The sequence below is a fragment of the Gadus morhua genome, chromosome 11 (assembly GCF_902167405.1).
Source record: "Gadus morhua chromosome 11, gadMor3.0, whole genome shotgun sequence".
Lineage (NCBI taxonomy): Eukaryota > Metazoa > Chordata > Actinopteri > Gadiformes > Gadidae > Gadus > Gadus morhua.
This window is the reverse complement of record NC_044058.1, coordinates 10,130,015-10,149,936: the sequence shown is the minus strand read 5'-3', so window position 1 is coordinate 10,149,936 and position 19,922 is coordinate 10,130,015. Positions and strand designations below refer to the sequence as shown.

The 19,922-nt window shown below is 42.7% G+C and overlaps 2 protein-coding genes across 2 annotated transcripts; one reads left to right on the top strand and one right to left on the bottom strand.

Moving 5' to 3' along the window:
* Positions 1–636: 636 nt before the first annotated feature.
* LOC115554572 (G2/M phase-specific E3 ubiquitin-protein ligase) lies at positions 637–3,241 on the top strand. The gene is made up of 7 exons (XM_030371357.1): positions 637–718; positions 884–970; positions 1,330–1,646; positions 1,728–1,909; positions 2,217–2,389; positions 2,550–2,764; positions 2,860–3,241. Exons 3-7 carry the CDS (start codon positions 1,574–1,576, stop codon positions 3,093–3,095), a joined length of 879 nt encoding a protein of 292 aa, XP_030227217.1. The 5' UTR covers positions 637–718; positions 884–970; positions 1,330–1,573; the 3' UTR covers positions 3,096–3,241.
* Positions 3,242–4,138: 897 nt separating this feature from the next.
* LOC115554606 (uncharacterized) lies at positions 4,139–6,789 on the bottom strand. The gene is made up of 5 exons (XM_030371391.1): positions 6,564–6,789; positions 6,132–6,273; positions 5,206–5,935; positions 4,855–5,073; positions 4,139–4,680 (listed from the first exon to the last, which is right to left on the bottom strand). The coding sequence occupies exons 2-5, from the start codon at positions 6,265–6,267 to the stop codon at positions 4,470–4,472; spliced, it is 1,296 nt and encodes a 431-aa protein (XP_030227251.1). The 5' UTR covers positions 6,268–6,273; positions 6,564–6,789; the 3' UTR covers positions 4,139–4,469.
* Between the last annotated feature and the right edge of the window lie 13,133 nt (positions 6,790–19,922).

The window sequence follows — 19,922 nt, the reverse complement described above, 5'->3', positions numbered from 1 at the left end:
GACAGACCTTTTGTTCTTGAACATTATAAAGAGGCAATTGGGAAATCTTACCAGAGGATTACGCTGTACATCTGCCTTCTTCAGGATTTGAGTAAGTATTGAAATGAACTACGGTACACGTATGTAAATAAATAAATAAATAATAATAATAGCTAGTTGGTGGTAATTGAGTGAGTCCTTAATGGGATTCAAAGAGGTTGTGAAATTGCCACATATTTTGGATATATCTAGCCTAATAATGATCTTTTCCAAGGTTATGGAGATGACTCATCTTCAGAATCCGATGATTGTGAAGCATTTGGTCGGCTTCCAATGAAAATGTAAGTTTCTCCTGCTATTTTGAGACATGTGCTAGCGATTTTTGAATATCCATGTATTTCACAGCATTCATTTTTGAAATTGCTCTAAGGAATAGATCAAGCATGTTGTCCTCTGTATAACATATGGACAATTACTTATATTCTGATTTAAATTAAGTGATTCAAATTATTTGTGTGTTTTAGGTCCCCAAAACAATCTCTGCCAACAACATCCAGGGCATCTGGTGGGCAAGTATGTATTATTATCAAATGTTATTAAGTTCCATGTTACCAATGTGGTGATGTAATTATTGTTAATTTGTTTGGTGTTATCTCTATCTCTTTCGTCAACAGGCCAATGGAGCAGGAGCAGGACCCAAAAAGACCACATCACCAAACACATCATGTGAATTCTACAAGTAAGTCATAATGGATTAAATTAGTTCTCTTCAGTGCAGTAATATCTTTTTTGGCTTTTGGTTTTGCATGAAATATTTGACTGCGGAAAGTAATTGATTACAGTACCAAAAATAACACATTTTCCAGTAATTTCACAGCAATTTCATTGTTCCTTTTATCCACAGTACATATACAAATGTATATGCACCAGTTGTCATTGACAGCAGTTCCTCAGATGTTGAGGAAGTCGACTACTCTCAGGTGGAAGACAGGTACTTTGATACAAATAATGCTGTTAGCCTTGTTATTTTTTTCTTTCCCTCAGATGAAATATTAATCGGCCCAATTACATTGGGCATTTTACCTGGTTTCTGTTGCCATATTAAAGTAAATATTTGAATTTCATGTTTTTACTTAAATGACGCCTTAACAGAAAAACAATCTGGCAAAAATTATTGAAAGCTTGCAACGTGTGCTTCATGCTTATGCCCATCACATTTCCTCACACTCATATGGTGTACTTACTGTAATGGGCCCATAAAATACAAAAATATTAATATTTTAACCATGTTCATAACCAAGAGGAGGCAGCGTTAATGTTTCCTGCCTCACACATGTTCTTTTTTTGCAGAGAGCAAGTTTTTGGACTGACTGCTGCTGACGTTTTGTCCAATCTGTCAGAAGCTATTGACACGAGCAACTGCAGCAGGTTCAACATCAACCGTGCCAATGTCTGGGATGGGGCTCTGAGGGGATTTAAGCGGTCCTCGTTTGACCCCACCGGTAGCCTTTTGGTGAAATTCACCGACGACATCGGGCAGACTGAGGACGCCGTTGACACAGGAGGGCCTACGCGGGAATTCCTCACACTGTTGATGGACGCCATTAAAAACAGGCGTTTTTTTGAAGGCAGGGAAGATGGCAAATACCTGTCATTTGACAGCAAAGGTAATTTGGTTTTTGCCACATTTTGACAGTATTATAAATCAATTTGAACTAACCCTGCAACAATCGCACCGTCTTCATTAGCTGCAGACGGTGATGAGTACTTCCATGTTGGAAGAATGGTGGCCATGTCCATTGTCCATGGTGGTCCAGGGCCTCGTTGCTTTTCCGAGAACTTCTACCACTACCTAGTGGGTAAGGTGAAGACTATTGAGGCCCCAATTGCAGACGTACCTGATCCTGATCTCAGGAATGTTCTCCTTGAGGTAATTGTTTTGTGTTTATAAGCATATTCAATAAAAAGAAAATATTATTTTGATGAACAATCAACAATATGGACACCCCAGTAGCTTTACAACCAGTGTGATACTGGAATAAAGCCAGTGACTTCCATGTTTTGTGTCACTTTTATGTACATTCCAATACAAACCCCTGTCAAAGAGGAATTTAAAATATTCTATAGTCTCATCCTTGGTGATTATTTTTGGTGATTCTCAAGTATAACTATTTACAATATCAACACAAATTATATTTGTGCAGTTTTGTCTGTTCATTGCTCTTATTTTACTCTAGATTAAGAATGCAACAACCTTGGAAGAACTCTTGGAACTTAACGATAAGCACGCTAGCATGCTTCAGACAGCAGGATGCTATCGATGCCTGAGGACACTGGAGGATAAGGAACAAGTTGTAAATGATTACATCCAGTGGTATTTCACCTACCGCAACCATGTTTCCTTCCAGAGGTAGGTCACTCTGACTACTCTGTAGGAATTCCAAAGAGAATGTGAAAGAAACTCAAATGAATGTCAGAAATGGTTAGAGTCCTACTGGCAGTGTGACTGGCAATAGCATTAAGAACTTACCATGATCTGCCTCTTCCCCTCACCCCCAACCTGGATATAGGTTCAAGGACGGCCTGGCTACCCTGAACCTTTACAATGCTCTGGAACAGCATCCCTCCCTGTTCCAGCCTTACATGGTTTACAGCGCGGAAGACCTGAAAGCAGAGACTCTAGAGGCGCTGTTCCGTCCACAAATGAGCCCAACTGGTAGCTCAAACCGCCAGGAGGAGGAGAGAGTGCTTGGCTACTGGCTGGACTACTTAATCGCTGTAAAAGGTATTTTTTGTATGTTATTTAAAGTGGCTGTTTTAAGTGAAGTCCACAAATGGATGATAAATCTTAATGTGTTTCATTACTCCCCACTCCCACAGAGGAAGCATCTGGGCTGTCCCTGCAGGACGTTCTGATGTTTGCAACAGGCCTAAAAGAAATCCCAGCAGCAAAATTAACACCACAGCCTCAACTCACGTTCCAGAAAAACTCAAGGTTTCCTGAGGCTAATGTCTGCTCAAATACATTGAAACTCCCGATATTACCCTCATATGAGATGTTTGAGGAAGCCATGAGTTATGGAATTAGGAACTCCCCTGGATTTGGTCTCTTTTGAGACCTGCAACTGTTTTTATCAGACATGCAACTGTTTTAACCTGCATTTCAAAGTTCATTGTGCAGTGGCTGTTAGTTTGTCACGGTCTGTACATATAAAGCTATATAACATTGTTTAAAGAAATTAAATTATTTTCATAAGGTGTACGACGTTTGTCTCTTCTGAAACATTGTGAGAATTTAGACTTGTTTTTCTTTGCATAAATTGGTCATGAAATGTAACCTGATCTTGCATGAAAGTCACTTTTAGCTTCAGTGTATTTGTTTATACTAGGTGAACCCCAAAAAGTCATTGTGGTGGTGGAAAAGGTTTTAATTTAACCATGGGTCAAACTTTTGAAACATTGAAGATGTCCATAACAATACACACTGGAGGTGTCACGTTAAAATTGTACCAGGGGCGAAAATTGTACCGGCCTACGTCATCGTTTGTTTACATCCTGACAACCTGCCCGGCAACAGACGACGCGATGCAGAAAACATGTTTCCAAACGACGAAATAACATGATAGATAGCGATAACACTTGTTTTTACTTTATATTTGTATTGTATTTTATTGTTTAATCGAAACAATAAAAAAAATTGGCCGCAAAACGGGCGATCGCGTCAAATCACGTAGGAAGGTTCTTGAACATTCTAGACTATGTAACCTGCTTAAAACACTGTTTACTAGCTAAATTCGATTAAACAATTCAATACAGTACAAATATAAAGTAAAAACAAGTGTTATCTAGCGATCCGTTATATGTATTATGTTTCAAGAACCCTCCTACGTCATTTGACGCGATCGCCCGTTTCGCGGGCATAACATTTGTCATTTGACGCGATCGCCCATTTCGCGGGCACATTTTTTTATTATTTCGATTAAACAATGAAATACAATACAAATATAAAGTAAAAACAATTGTTATCGCTATCTATCATAATACAGATAGCGGTCCGCTATCTGTATTATGTTATTTCGTCGTTTGGAAACATGTTTTCTGCATCGCGTCGTCTGTTGCCGGGCAGGTTGTCAGGATGTAAACAAACGATGACGTAGGCCGGTACAATTTTCGCCCCCGGTACAATTTTAACGTGACAGAGGCAGTGCTGTATGAAAGAAAAAAAAAAAGTGGCATAGCTACACTCATTGAGTCTAGCTTCCCTGCTTACTAAGCAGGTACTGCTTAATGTGCCGGAACGCTGATCCACTGTCGCCTAAAATAAATGGAACATGAACAAAATAACTGAATAGAAAAAAAACGATGTCCATATTATTGACATATTTAGTCCAATGAACTACTGTCCAACACTGGGGGAATGTGCTGCTGGTCAAGCATGAGGAGGTGGGGCGTCCCAGTTCAAAGCGAGCACACCATCCAACAAGGCAATTCTAAAGTCCAGCCATCTCCTTAAGTGCAAGGTAATTGTCAACAGCAGCTGGCCAGTTGATGGGTGGAGCGAGCTGGCTCTGTCTCTCCAAGTTGGCAAAATATGCTTGGAGATCATCATCTCCACACAAACTGTTTGTAGGTGGCAGAAGGTCTTTGAACTCCTGTAACACTTGGGGATCCACTTGGAATCCACAATCCCTTCCACCAAACCTAAGGCCGCACAGAAAGCACAACAGTGAACTCATGAATAGTTATATTTCAATCTCGAAGGCTAGGGTATAGGCAGTCAATCATGATGGCTTTGGTAACGAATACAAAGACCTACACAGTGAAAATGCAACCTAGCATTTAATGAAAATGACAGTACAGGTGCTACATACAAACCTGTGAGGCAGGTGGTACATGGTCTCCGGTTTTCCAGATGGACAGAGAGACTGACGGACAGGCCTGATGGTGTGGTTGTTCCAAAGCTCTCGGTGCTCATCAAGCTCTTTCTGAAAAATGCCCAGGAAGACATACCGTACAAGGCACTTGTGTTCATGGGTGCCGTTGAAGTAGTGCCTGTCTCTCAGGTCACTAAATAGATCCATCCAGAACTGTGTCCTAATAATGGAATGAGAGTATACAAAGTGATTTACCTCAGTGTTGTATAAATGTTTCTAACACAAACATAAATAATTAAATATTAAGAGCGCGTGCGTGTCTGCCTTCTTCTATTGACACCTTCAAACTTACCTCTGTTTCCTGAAAATGGACCACCAGCTTTCAATCCTTTGATTGGCAGTTGAAGTGCCATACATGTGGCTGAGAGGTCCCGCAAATTCATCGGTGTGGTCCTCTCTTAATGAACATTGGATGGCAGCCATGTCTCCGTTTTCTGTCCCACAGTCTGTCCGAAGTCGTGCTGGAACTACGCCACAGTTCGAAACACACTGCAGGTAATATTGTGCTATTACTGCAGGGTTGTTGTTGGTGCTGCCACTACTGAGCCACATAAGCCGCCTGGAATACCCATCGATGCAGCCACTGATGGCAATCCCAAAGGGCTTAAGTTTGTCGTATCCATCCGCGTGCCACACCTGATTGGGTCCTGCAGCGCAATAGGATCGCCTGAAAAATCGGCGCCTATGACGGAGAGATACTCTTTCTGGATTGAGGAATCTGAGTGCTTGCATAACATTATCTCGTCTGACGGTCAACGAATGCATCTGTTGCAGGGTCTGCCACATAGCCCTGTAGCCCAAAAGCTGTCCTGAGCCATTCAGTTCAGTCCTGATGGCAGAGTTCAAAGTCTCCATCGGAGCATAACTTGCCCTCCGACTAAGGTTGAGCTGTTTCAGCCTTCTTTTGAGAGTTTTCAGGCTCATTACTATCCCGTGTTTTGTCTCCAAAAAATCGCAGATAACGGTGTAGGAGTGGCCCTTTCTGAAGAGGTCCCGGATAAGGTCTTCCTCAGAGGCCTCAACTAAAGTCATGGACACACAAAGACACACACAAACACACACACGGACGGGCACACACAAACACAGACAGCAGGCTGATTAATTGATATAACTAATATGATTTAATGGGGGTTGATAAATTGTGGCCTTGCTGACAGCTAAAACCATGGGACAAATTTCTGCAGCACAGAGTAATGGAAGCACAGTGAGAGATGTTACCTGTAGGCCCACAGCCTTCGCTTGACGAGGTGGATGGAGTTGATGGGAGCTGTGTAAGAAACCCCACATTCTGCCCACATGACGGGCAAAACGTGGGAGCATCCCCCAGTTGCACCGCACAGAACGGGCAGAACATGTCAATCTGAAAGATAAAAAAATAAATAAAAAATAGTTCAGATATCAGGCCTTCTCTTGCATTACCACGTCATGACAACAATGTAGAAACGACCACAAATAATGCTATTTAGTGACCGGGAGCGAGCTAGCCAGCTAGCTTCCAGCTAACAACGTTTGGAGAACGTTTAACAATTATCTGTCTAATACTATCTAATACGTTATGGGGACAATGACTAAATATGTTGAAAACATATTTAGTCATTGTTGAAAACACACAAAACCACTTCATTATCATAATAAAAGAGAAACACGTACCTCTTGTAGCACAATCAAACGACTTAACACCTTCGTAATTGAAAAGAACCGCCAACCGGATATGGGTCCGTCACTGATTATGATCCCCCGGGACACATTTCCGTTGTCATAACTTGCAGTTCGTTTCCCTATTTGCTCGTGTTATGAAGTCGATGCAGGTGTTTTCTGAGTTTGCATGTTTTTTTCTGAATTTGCAGGTGTTTTTCTGAATTTGAATGTGTTTTGGCCTTTGCAGCGCACGTGTTGTGTAATCGATGAAAGTGTTTTCTGAATTTGCAGGTGTTTTCTGTATACGCAGTTGTTGCGGTGTTTGCATGTGTTGTGACCCCTCTCGGCCACCGTAACAGCGCCCCCTCGGGTCACACTTTTCGGTGGGTCGCAGAATTCGGTGTAACAACGGGACTCACTGCACGAATATGTGACGTTCGGCTCAGCTGCACTTGGAGGTTATGGTAGGTGACTATTCAAAACACAGCGATACAATTATACATGCACGAGACTTGCATTTCTTTACCGATCTATTAGTTTAATTAAGTTTAGATTTTTTCATCAAACAAATAACAGAACGTTACACCAATATGAAGCATTTGTTGTTTTATTCCACACTGACGGTGGCAAACGCTAGCTAGGTGTCATTTTTGCAAGATAGGCAAATGTTTTTTGTAAACGTTGTGTAGCCTATAGTCGGTCTTATTAAACGATTTTAGAGATTTGTAGATGTGTTGGGAGCATAAACGATTTTAAGATTTGGACTTTTGACAGTCATCTGTAGTCCAAAACAGAGTTAAGTTGTGATAAAATAATTACCACGAATTGAATTGGCGCAGCTCGTTTCGCTTTAACTAGAGTTGCACCTATCAGCTATTCATCTCCGCAGCGGTGGCTGAGAAGTGTGATATCATTCAATGGACAAAATCGATCGTTCAATATTCGATCTGCCTGTTTAGTTCATACAATCTGTTTATAACTAAGAGATCATAGATAGCACTTAGTTCAGTTAAAAGGGGTAAAAGAGATGAAAAATGTAATAAAACGGATAAAAGTTAATGAATTACTGTTATGTAATAGCCTACTATCCTGTCTCAGATTCTAAATGTTCAATGTCCCCCAGTCAATAGGGTGCTGGGGCTCAGACAGTTCATAAAACATATAATGACAGAGAGAAACAGATGTAAAGTACAGTATGAGGTAGAAATATATCTCATCATTACTTATATGCCAATAATAGTTAAAGTTGATGCTCTGAAGGGACAATAATTGCTGCACACCCCTAATAAATGTTAAGTTTTTCTATTTCAGCCTTTTTCGTCTAGACTACAACCATTACTGAATTACCGGCCTTTAAATAGTTTTCTGTGCTGTGAGAATTTATCGTCTTTGATCTTAATTTTTTCTACAATTAGGCCTACAACAATCAATTGAAAAAAAAAAATTCTGTCTTTTGTAGATGCATCACTCGATTTTTAGGGATGATTCAAAGCCAGAAGTCAAATGCTGCACAACTTGCTGCACACTTTTCCACTGCCCCCTATGCCCAACTTTTAAACCAACCGTAAACACGAAGCTTCAGTGCCACCTGGAATCCCACATAAAACATTCCATTACATTTAAAGGTGATATATGTATGTGTGTAGAAAGAATATAAGAATGTATATGTATATGTCTGTAGACAATATTTATGAATGTTTGTCTGGTTACTTTTATAAGTCACTGACTTATTTTCCTCTATCTTTTGCCTGCATTGATCTTAGACACAAAGATCAATGATAATTTCCCTGAATATTCCACCATTCAGTCATGACAATAATCTTTTGTAAAGAATGTGCCATCCTCCTAGGTGTGATGGTCTTTCATTATTTTAAGTATTTAAAGAGGACAAAATTATTCTGGTGTTCAACTCACTCAGTGTTCAACAGTTTCAGGTCCTCCTCTCTGACAGACTTACCCCCTCCAGTTATGTTTCCCACCACAGTGCCGTTGTTGTCTAATTTGATGTGTTATTATCTGGATGGGCTTGTCTGCAGTCCGGGGTGTAGAACCTTACAGTTCCAAGTCTTAGTTTAAGTAACTAACTGGTTGCAAAAATAATATAATTGAATATAAAATGATTCCAACTTGGTGGCATTTCATTTTCCATTAAACAGGGGCCACTTGACAACATTTTGGCTGGAGTTGCCTGGCTGCGTCAGAATGCAGGTTTGCTCAGGGGCAGGGATTAAATTGAAAAAAAATCTTCTGACTGAAATTTTATTCGCGCTACAGCCAAGTCACGTGCAGTGTGTGAAACATGTTCCAGGTTAGGTTACTTGACACCTGCTTAAGAAATACAAATGTATAAGACGTCAGCACCAAATGCAGCCATCACGTTTAAATGCTCGACCAATACTGTTTTACAGGAGGAGGATTTTAAACAGCTGTTCTTTTGCATCTATTGCAATTTTTTTGTTGTCTTTTCAATTAGACTAAGATTTTTTTTTTGCAAAGCTTGTCTCATATTTTACTCTCCAAAAAAGGCTTGCCATCGTTCCCCGTTTCCGTCAGCCATGCCCATCTCCATTTATTTTTTTGTGTTTTATCAATATCCGATACATCAGAGCCGTCAATCATTATAAGGGAGTTCATACTAGCTTAACTTTCGCTCTGACACTCAACACTAACACAACAAAGAGACGTAAGATGTGGCGCGAAAATGGTGTGTATATATATACATTTGTATATAATATATTTAATATATATTTAATATATAATCGGGATGTACATTAAAATGCTTGTGTTTTCAGTCAATTTTAACGGTAGACCTTTTAAATACTCACTATATAATTTGACAATTTTACCGGCGTTGACGTATGACGACATAATACACGCGTGTATTATGTCCATGTTCGAAACTGCATACTATCGTACTGCCGACTACATACTGCGCGGTATGTACTGTATACTGCATACTGAATGTGGGATTCAGTATGCAGTATACAGCAGACCGACTGCACCGCAGTATACAGTATGCAAGTTTCCCAGAATGCATTTCGCGGCAGCGGTAGCGGTAAAGCTGTTAAAACTGTTTTAATTCTCGCTTCAGTGCTGTTAATACATCACTTTCTTAAGTTTTTTATGCGAGAAAGTACCTATTTAGATCCTTAATATGCGATTAGTTTATCCAAATGACGCCTGTTTGTAAATTTGTCCCGACGTTATCGGAGATGTGAAGTGGCCTCTGTGAACTCCAAATGACGGAAATCCGTCGTAGCGACGGAGAACTTTAATCCATGCTCAGGGGGAAGGTGGTCGAGCCCGCATTTCCGAATATGGACGCAAAAGAACAGCAGGAGCTCCTGGAAAGGATACGTTCTTCAACTGATGAAGAAGAAAAGTATCCCCTGCTCTTCACATTTGGTGTGTGTGTGTGTGTGTGTGTGTGTTTGTGTGTGTTGAGGTTCTGAGTTCAGTTATCTGTTGAGTGTTCTTAATAAAGTGTTATAACGTTTACAATGTATAGATTTTTTGTATGACTTTACTTATTCACTATGGTAACACACAGAGCTAAGTTAAAACACAGACTTGAGTTTGTCGTATTTAAATATGGGCAAATAAGGTGGTCCAGCAGCACAAGGTAAGACAATATTATAGACAATTAGAGCCAGATATTAAATGAATGATGGTTCAGAGTAAGAATTTAGGAATGCAAAAGTGCTAATAACATATGATAAATTATGTTGGAATGCAGTCGAACCTTATGATATTAAGACAACAGAATGTAACATAGCTAGACCTAATATATATATGTCAGAAAAGGTGAAGCTAAAGGGGAATTGTTCTAACTATTCCTGTCCACTCATACATAGTATTTAAAATAATTATTAGCCTCAATCTCTGATGCCCTTCAGCTTTACAATACGAGTATCAGTTTGTGTCCTATCAAATATTAAATTGAGATGATTGCAGTATAACACAGAGGGTATTCTGAATAAGGTGTGTGTATTTACAGAAAGAGAAGAGCCATAAGCTCCAGCTTAAAGTCAACAGCGAGTGTCAGGTCTTCTGTCCAAAACCGGAAGCGTTTATCCGATTTTATAACTTAATTTATTTCGTTCATTTATGTAAACACATTACTTAACGCCCGTTCATTTATGTAAACACATTACGTAACGCCCGATTTTTATTTTATTTTCCGATTTTTATTTTTTATTATCCGATTTCCGGCGTGTGGGTGGATGTTTCAGTCTGCAACGGAAGTGCGTGTGGGTGGATGTCTGGAGCGTGTGGGTGGATGTCTGCAGCTAGACTCTCTTGTGAATTCCTGGAAACACAAACAGAGAAATACATAGGCCTGACTAACGCCTTAAATTGATCAGTTAACCAGAGATTCATATTGAATGCAGATGTTACCTGATTTGGCCGATAAACAGAGATGGTTTTAGTATTGACCTTGGTTCCTTTCGAGTCCCGTCAACCAGACTCATTTACAGACTACTTAATCTTTCCCAACTGAATAAATCTGGAACGTATCTACACAATTTGTTTGTCAGCCGGGCTGGGTGGGCTGATATTCCCGAAAATAATACTTGGCAACTGTGTCCACATATTCTCCACGCATTTTAAGCTACAATCACGGTGGTCAGTGGACCAGCAAATGTAAGGATGGCAGTACCAGAGTAGTCACCTAACTTTTGTGGCTGATTTTCATTGTTTTTATTTCTTGTTTTGCTAACTGCTAGGTTGCTGTGAGTTAATAGTTATTTTAGCTCACAAAACACTGGCAAGCTGATGTGAGTTGAGTAAATGTTTCATGTATGTTCAGAATTGTTATGAGACTCTAGTCGTGCTGTTATCTAAATATAAAGCACGCCTCTCACCACTAAAATTTTCACTGGTCATGGTGTAACATCAGGTATAGAAACGATAACTTTCCAATTATAAAATAGGCCTATTATAAAGTGCACATAAAGTAGCCTTCTTAAACAAAAGATGTGTCTCTCCCCCATACCTGAGAAGAGGAGGCAAATAAGCACCCTGGGGTCCATACTTGGTTTTACTGCAAAATGTTATCTAGAAAAGTGCAAATTAGATTTAGATTATTGACAAAGCCATGATACCGATCATTTTTCAATGGATTGATACAAGGTACAATGGGAAATACCACTTATAATTTTATAATTTTGCATATACAGTTTGTATCTAAATTACCCTGTAATTCAATTAACATGTCTTCCGCGTGTGATAATGTTCAGTATGGGATTGTTTATACTTACATGGTAAGAATCCAAGGTTCCAGTCTGCCGTGGTCATTGTTGTTAAATAGTTGATGAGCATTGCTCAGCTTAAGTATCCGTCCTTCTCCACCTTGTTACATAAAAAACGAATGAGGTCACTACCGCTTTTTATTTGAATATTTAAAAAGTGCTTAAATCTCTTCCTCGCCCATGCAAAGATACTTTTTTACATCTCTCTGTCAATATCTAATAGGATTGATGAAAATATCATCTATATTGTAAATATATTTTATCAAATTAATGTTAAGGGGATAAATTACTTTTTCAAAGGTGGCAATAACAATTGTTAAATATGTTAACAAAAATGTTGGACTACCACCAAATATAATGGACATGCATAGGCAATATTTAAAATCTACCAAATTGCAGTCCCCCACCAGAAAAGGATTTGGAAAACAATGAAATGCTCAGGTTTTATGGAAATAAATATCCATAAATAATAATACAATTAAGTTGAATTCATGCTAGAAATAAGTAACAATTGTTATTGCCACCTTTGAAAAAGTAATTTATCCCCTTAACATTAATTTGATAAAATATATTTACAATATAGATGATATTTTCATCAATCCTATTAGATATTGACAGAGAGATGTAAAAAAGTATCTTTGCATGGGCGAGGAAGAGATTTAAGCACTTTTTAAATATTCAAATAAAAAGCGGTAGTGACCTCATTCGTTTTTTATGTAACAAGGTGGAGAAGGACGGATACTTAAGCTGAGCAATGCTCATGTCCAACAAAAATGTTGGACTACCACCCTGTTCAGGCGAAAGTAACGTGGCAAAGATGGCATGCTTTAATGTTATAGACTCTCAAAATCTTCAGGAAACTGTGACACAACTAAAGCCATCCACCTGTTACCTTGATACCTTACCTAACAACCTCTTAAGAATGTTTTCGACTGCCTAGCAGTAGACATATTGCAGATAGTTAACAACTCTCTCCAGTCAGGCAATTTCCCAAAAGCTTTGAAAACTGCAGTTATTAAAACCCTTTTTAAAAAGCGGAGCCTAGATGCCTCTATTATTAACAACTACAGACCAATATCAAATCTACCCCTGAGTAAAATCATTGAGAAAGTTGTCCTCCACAGCACTGAGACCGCCCTTATTAAAGTTGTAAACGACATCTGTCTTAACACAGACTCTGGCAAAACCTCAATACTAATGCTACTTGACCTCAGTGCTGCATTCGACACTGTAGACCAGGGGTCCCCAAACTTTTCAACACCAAGGACCGGTTTGATTCTCCAAAAAATGTCACGGACCGGCGGGGCGGGTTATTTTGCGCAGAGGTTGCCAATTTGTTGATATTTTCATATAGTGTTGTGCATGCATTCATTTAAAATAATTAGTTCCAGTTATTTATGAACAGTGAAGGTAAAAAACTCTTAAAAAAGTATGTGAACTTGAACAAGTGAAAAATGAACAACTATGAACGTAAATATATTGAACTATACTTGAAGTAACATCTATCAAGTGTAAACATGCTCAACACAAAATGTCAGTAAGGGAACTTAAAACACGTTTGTGAGGCCACAGAATAGGCTACAATTCATTTTAATCAGTGGGAGCCCTGTGCTTGTTTCCCTGCAACAAGAAGGTTCCATCTGGGGGTGATGGAAGACAGTGACACCCTTAGCGTGTTTGAAATGTCCAATCGATTGTGCAATTTTGTTTTAGTTGCAGTCATTGCCGAAAACCCGGCCTCGCATAGGTACGTGGTGGGAAATGGAAGCAAGGTTTTCAGCGCTTTTACGGATATCTCGGGATATTCCGCTTTGGTTTTGATCCAAAAACCCGCCAGAGAGGTTTGCTCAAACACACTTTTAAGACCACCATCATTAGCTATTTCGATCATTTGATCTTCCTCCTGCACTGACAAGTGATTCGGGACATTGACAAATGGGTTGCGGATCCACTCATTCGTTCCCCATGGATCTTTGGAGGATGGGAAGTAACGTTCAAATTCATTTGAAAGCTCATCAAGGTGATCGCGCACCAGCTGCAAGAGAATGGGCCCTGCCTCAGTCTCTCCCAAAATCCCCACTAATGTTTGGAACACATCGAATCCTCCCCTGTCCACTCGTCGTCCCCACAAATCAAGCTTGGCTTTAAATGCAGCAACTTTATCTGCCAGTTTGAAGACAGTCGTCATTCTCCCCTCTGGAGTGTCAGGTTGAGCTGAGCTCATAGTGTGACACTACTGTTGAACTGAACAAGTAAAGTGAGCTTAGGCTGCGTGCGCAGCCGCTGAAGCCAATACGTGTTGAGGACGGGACAGACAGACAGTTATGCCTAAGAAAATAAGTTAAGACCTTGCCAAAAATGCAAACATGTTATATGCAATCTAACAACTGCATATAGACTTATGGCATGTAAAAGAGTGACAGTATTGCGAAGTAAATTTAGTTTATTAGGTGTGCATGCATTTTGCATGAATTTAATTGTATTTAATTTTTTTTCTAGTCATGTCGTAGCCTACTAACCTACGGCCCGGTTAGGAATGTCCGCGGCCCGGTGGTTGGGGACCGCTGTTGTAGACCATACATTACTTCTGGATAGGTTAGAAAACTGGGTGGGGCTTTCAGGCACTGTCTTAAATTGGTTCAGGTCCTACCTACAAAATAGGAACTTCTTTGTTTCCATTGGCGACTTTGTATCAGAATCAACCAACGTGACATGTGGAGTCCCACAAGGTTCGATCTTAGGACCCTCTTTATTCAACATTTACATGCTCCCACTAGGGCAAATCATGCAAAATAACAATATTGACCATCATTGCTATGCTGATGACACACAAATCTATGTATCGCTATCACCAAATGACTATCGGCCCATAGATCTGCTGTGCCAGTGCATTGAGCAAGTGAAAGAATGGATGTGCCGAAATTTCCTTCAACTAAATGAGGACCTCTCCTGGAACCGTGACCTTATCGTGGTGGAGAGGTTTGCGTGTCCCTGTGAACCTGAGGGCTGTGTTGTCTGGAGCCTTGTGCTCCTGGTAGGGTCTCTCATGGCAGAGTGGTCTCAGGTGAGGGGCCAGACTAAGAATGGTTCAAAAACCTCAATGAATAACATCAGAAGAGGAGATGTGACCCGGCCCGGAGGAAGCCCGGGGCTCCCGTCTGGAGCCAGGCCCAGACGGAGGGCTCGATGGCGAGCCCCTGGTGGCCAGGTTTGCCACGGAGCCCGGTCGGGCACAGCCCGAACAAACTACATGGCACCCCCCCTCTCTTCATCCCATGGGCCCACCACCTGTGGGAAGACCCGTTGGGATCGGGTGCGCAGCCACATGGGTGGCAGCGAAGGTCAGGGGTCTCGACGGACCAGACCCGGTCGGCAGAAGCTGGCTCTGGGGACGTGGAACGTCACCTCGCTGTGGGGAAAGGAACCGGAGCTTGTGAGGGAGGTGGAGCGCTATCAGTTAGATCTGGTGGGGCTTACCTCAACGCACAGTCTCAGCTCTGGTACCGTACTCCTGGATAGGGGTTGGACTCTATTCTTCTCCGGAGTTGCCGAGGGCGTGAGGCGCCGGGCGGGTGCCGGGATACTCATAAATCCCCGGCTGAGCGCCGCGGTGTTGGAGTTTACCCCGGTAGACGAGAGGGTCGCCTCCCTGCGCCTAAGGGTTGTAGGGGGGAAAACTCTGACTGTTGTTTGTGCGTATGCACCAAACAGCAGTTCAGAGTACTCAGCCTTCTTGGAGACCCTGAATGGAGTCCTTTATGGGGCTCCAGTAGGGGACTCTGTAGTTCTGCTGGGAGACTACAACGCCCATGTGGGCAACGATGGAGCGGTCGTTTGTTATTGGACTTCTGTGCTAGTCATGGATTATCGATAACGAACACCATGTTCGAACATTACGGTACGGCCACACCAACCGCGTTACTCGCGTTAGGGGCGTCCAAACTCGGCATTTTTGCATAGGGACCCATTGGTATAGGCGCGTAGACGCGTTACATGCGTTTAAGCGTCGCGTTAGGGGCGTTAGGCGCGTCAGACGCACGTAATTACGCACGTAAACGCAGTAACGCGCCCAACGCACCAACGCCCGGAGTTCAGAAATGTGAACTTTCAACGCTCCAACGCGTGGCGCTTAGCCGCGATAGCCAATCAGCGTGGAGCTTGACCCGACGTCACTGGCAGAGAGTAGTGAGCTTGGACAGAAGCATACGGCCGACATCTTTCTTTATTCTGGGTGGAAATAGTAACATAGTTACGCTATTAAATGCGTTCATGGAAACATTTTTAGCAAGAAATGTGCATTTTACTTTCATAATGTTCGCTCTGTGAATGTGAAGGATGTTTGGTTTGATAGTTATGACGAAGAGGGAACGCTCCGTTCACTTGCATGGACAGAGTCTCTGGATGCTAAGCAACCTCAACGTCTTGGCGGACTATTTCTCTGCTGATCAACACTACGAATGCTGGAAACACACCAGACACACCATGTGAAGTTATTCAACCCGATTATTGTTATTTATATCAGAGATTATTTAATCAAACCCGATCTAAGCTCTATCACCCAAACACGGCGGCGTTTGGGTTTCCTACCTCGGACTCCAGCGCAGCCACGGCCGACAACTATCTTTATTCTGGGTGGAAATAGCAACATAGTTACGCCATTAAATGCGTTTATGGAAACATTTTTAGCGAGAAATGTGCATTTTACTTTAAAAATGTTCGCTCGGTGAATGTGAAGGATGTTTGGTTTGATAGTTATGACGAAGAGGGAACGCTCCGTTCACTTGCATGGACATGGACTCATCTAGCTGCGTTGGCGCGTTGACGCGTTGGAAGCGTTGAACCGAGTAACCACCACACAATGATCAAGCGTCAGGTTAGGCGCGTTACTCGCGTTATCCAACGCGAGTAACGCGTTTGGTGTGGCCGCACGGTTAGGGTGCTCATAAGTGTACTTGGTACCAGAGTACCCTAGGCCGAAGATCGATGATCGATTTCGTGATCGTGTCATCTGATCTGATCTGAGGCCGCATGTTTTGGACACTCAGGTTAAGAGAGGGGCGGCACTGTCAACCGACCACCATCTGGTGGTGAGTTGGATCAGGGAATGGGGGAAATTTCCGGATAGACCTGGTAAGCCCAAACGAGTAGTGGGGGTGAATTGGGAACGTCTGGAGGAGGCCCCCATCCTAGGTATCTTCAACTCACACCTCCGGCGGAGTTTTTCTGGCATTCCTGTGGAGGTTGGGGGCATTGAGCCGGAGTGGGCGGTGTTCGAAGCCTCCATTGCTGAAGCTGCGGTGGCTAGCTGTGGCCTCAGGGTCTTAGGCTCCTCAAGGGGCGGTAACCCCCGGACACCGTGGTGGACACCGGTGGTCAGGGAAGCCGTCCGATTGAAGAAGCAGGCCTTCCGGGATATGATATCCTGGAGGACTCCTGACTCGGTTGCAGGGTACCGACAGGCTCGAAGGGCTGCAGCTGCTGCCGTGTCGGAGGCTAAGCAGCGGGTGTGGGAGAAGTTCGGAGAGGCCATGGAGAAGGACTTTCGGTCGGCACCAAAGTGTTTATGGAAGACTATCCGGCACCTCAGGAGGGGGAAACAGGGAACCATCCAAGCTGTGTACAGTAAGGATGGGATTCTGTTGACCTCAACTGAGGAGGTCGTCAGACGGAAAACTTTGAGGAACTCCTGAATCCGAATAACACGCCCTCTATGTTGGAGGCAGAGCTCGAGGTTGATGGTGTTTCGTCGTCAATTTCCCTGGTGGAGGTCACTGAGGTAGTCAAACATCTCTGCAGTGGCAAAGCCCCAGGGATTGATGAGATCCAGCCAGAAATGCTAAAGGCTCTGGGTGTTGAGGGGCTGTCATGGTTGACACGCCTATTCAACATCGCGTGGGAGTCGGGTACAGTGCCAAAGGAGTGGCAAACCGGGGTGGTGGTTCCCCTGTTCAAAAAGGGGGACCAGAGTGTGTGCCAATTACACTTCTTATCACAATTATCACACTTCTCAGCCTCCCTGGTAAAGTCTACTCCAAGGTGCTGGAAAGGAGGGTTCGGCCGATCGTCGAACCTCAGATTGAAGAGGAACAATGCGGTTTTCGCCCCGGACGTGGAACTACGGACCAGCTCTTCACTCTCGCGAGGATCCTGGAGGGGGCCTGTGAGTATGCCCATCCGGTCTACATGTGTTTTGTGGATCTGGAAAAGGCGTATGACCGGGTCCCCCGGGAGAAACTGTGGGAGGTGCTGCGGGAGCATGGGGTAAGGGGGTCTCTCCTCAGGGCCATCCAATCTCTGTACTCCCAAAGCGAGAGCTGTGTTCGCGTCCTCGGCAGCCAGTCAGTTTCGTTCTCAGTGGGTGCTGGTCTCCGCCAGGGCTGCGCCTTGTCACCAATCCTGTTTGTGATATACATGGACAGGATATCGAGGCGTAGTCGTGGTGGGGAGGGGTTGCAGTTCGGTGGTCTGAGGATCTCGTCACTGCTTTTTGCGGATGATGTGGTCCTCATTGGATCATCGGCCTGTGACCTTCAGCACTCACTGGATCGGCTGGTGGACGAGTGTGAAGCGGCTGGGATGAGGATCAGCACCGCTAAATCTGAGGCCATGACTCTTAGCAGGAAACCGGTGGATTGCTTACTCCGGGTAGGAAATGAGTCCTTATCCCAAGTGAAGGAGTTCAAGTACCTCGGGGTCTTGTTTGCGAGTGAGGATACTATGGAGCGTGAGATTGGCCGGAGAATCGGAGCAGCGGGGGAGGTATTGCGTTCGCTTTACCGCACCGTTGTTACGAAAAGAGAGCTGAGCCGCAAGGAATAGCTTTTGATCTACCGGTCGATCTTCGTTCCTATCCTCACCTATGATCATGAGGGTTGGGTGATGACCGAAAGGATGAGATCACAGGTACAAGCGGCCGAGATGAGTTTTCTCAGAAGGGTCTCCCTTAGGGATAGGGTGAGAAGCTCAGCCATCCGTGAGGAACTCGGATTAGAGCCGCTGCTCCTTTACTTAGAAAGGAGTCAGCTGAGGTGGTTTCGGGCATCTGGTAAGGATGCCCACTGGGCGCCTCCCTTGGGAGTTGTTTCAGGCACGTCCAGTGGGGAGGAGACCTCGGGGAAGACCCAGGACTAGGTGGAGAGATTATATCTCAACACTGGCCTGGGAACGCCTCGGGATCCCCCCGTCAGAGCTGGTCAATGTGGCCCGGGAAAGGGAAGTCTGGGGCCCCCTGCTTGAGCTGCTCCCCCCGCGACCCGACCCCGGATAAGCGGACGAAGATGAGATGAGATGAGATAAATGAGGACAAAACAGAGATAATTGTATTTGGTTCTAAAACGGAAAGGCTTAAAATAACCCAACACCTTTACTCTCTGTCTCTGAAAACCTCAATCGAAGCCAGAAATCTAGGGGTTATCATGGATTCAGATTTACAATTCGACAATTACATCAAATCAGTTACAAAATCGGCATATTATCACCTTAAAAATGTAGCAAGACTTAGAGGGCTCATGTCCACCGAAGACTTACAAAAACTTGTACATGCCTTTATCACTAGTAAGCTTGATTACTGCAATGGTCTCCTTACAGGTCTCCCAGAGTTCTAACAAAGACAAAAAATTTGAACATATTACATCAATTCTGAAATCGTTACATTGGCTTCCTGTAGGTCAGAGAATTGATTTTAAGATCATATTGCTAACCTATAAATCCCTACATGGTTTAGGCCCAAAATATTTAACTGATATGCTTCCACTACATAGGAAACATGGGAAAGCGGGATATAGTTACTATGCAACAAATAGCTGGAATAAACTCCCAGAGGATTTCAGACTTGCCCCAACTCTGAGCACCCTTAAAACAAGACTGAAGACTTTTATGTTTGCTTTAGCTTTCTGCTAAATCTTAAATACATTGCACTTTCTAAAAAGCTTTTTTAACTTTGCCTTTATTTTCTATTTTAATACTAAAATGCCTTTTTAAATTTCTATTTTACCCATTTCTTTGCATGTTTTTTTTTACTTATCTATTATTTTATTTTATTGTATGACAATGTTTATATGTGAAGCACTTTGAGTCTGCCTTGTGTATGAAAAGTGCTATATAAATAAAGTTGCCTTGC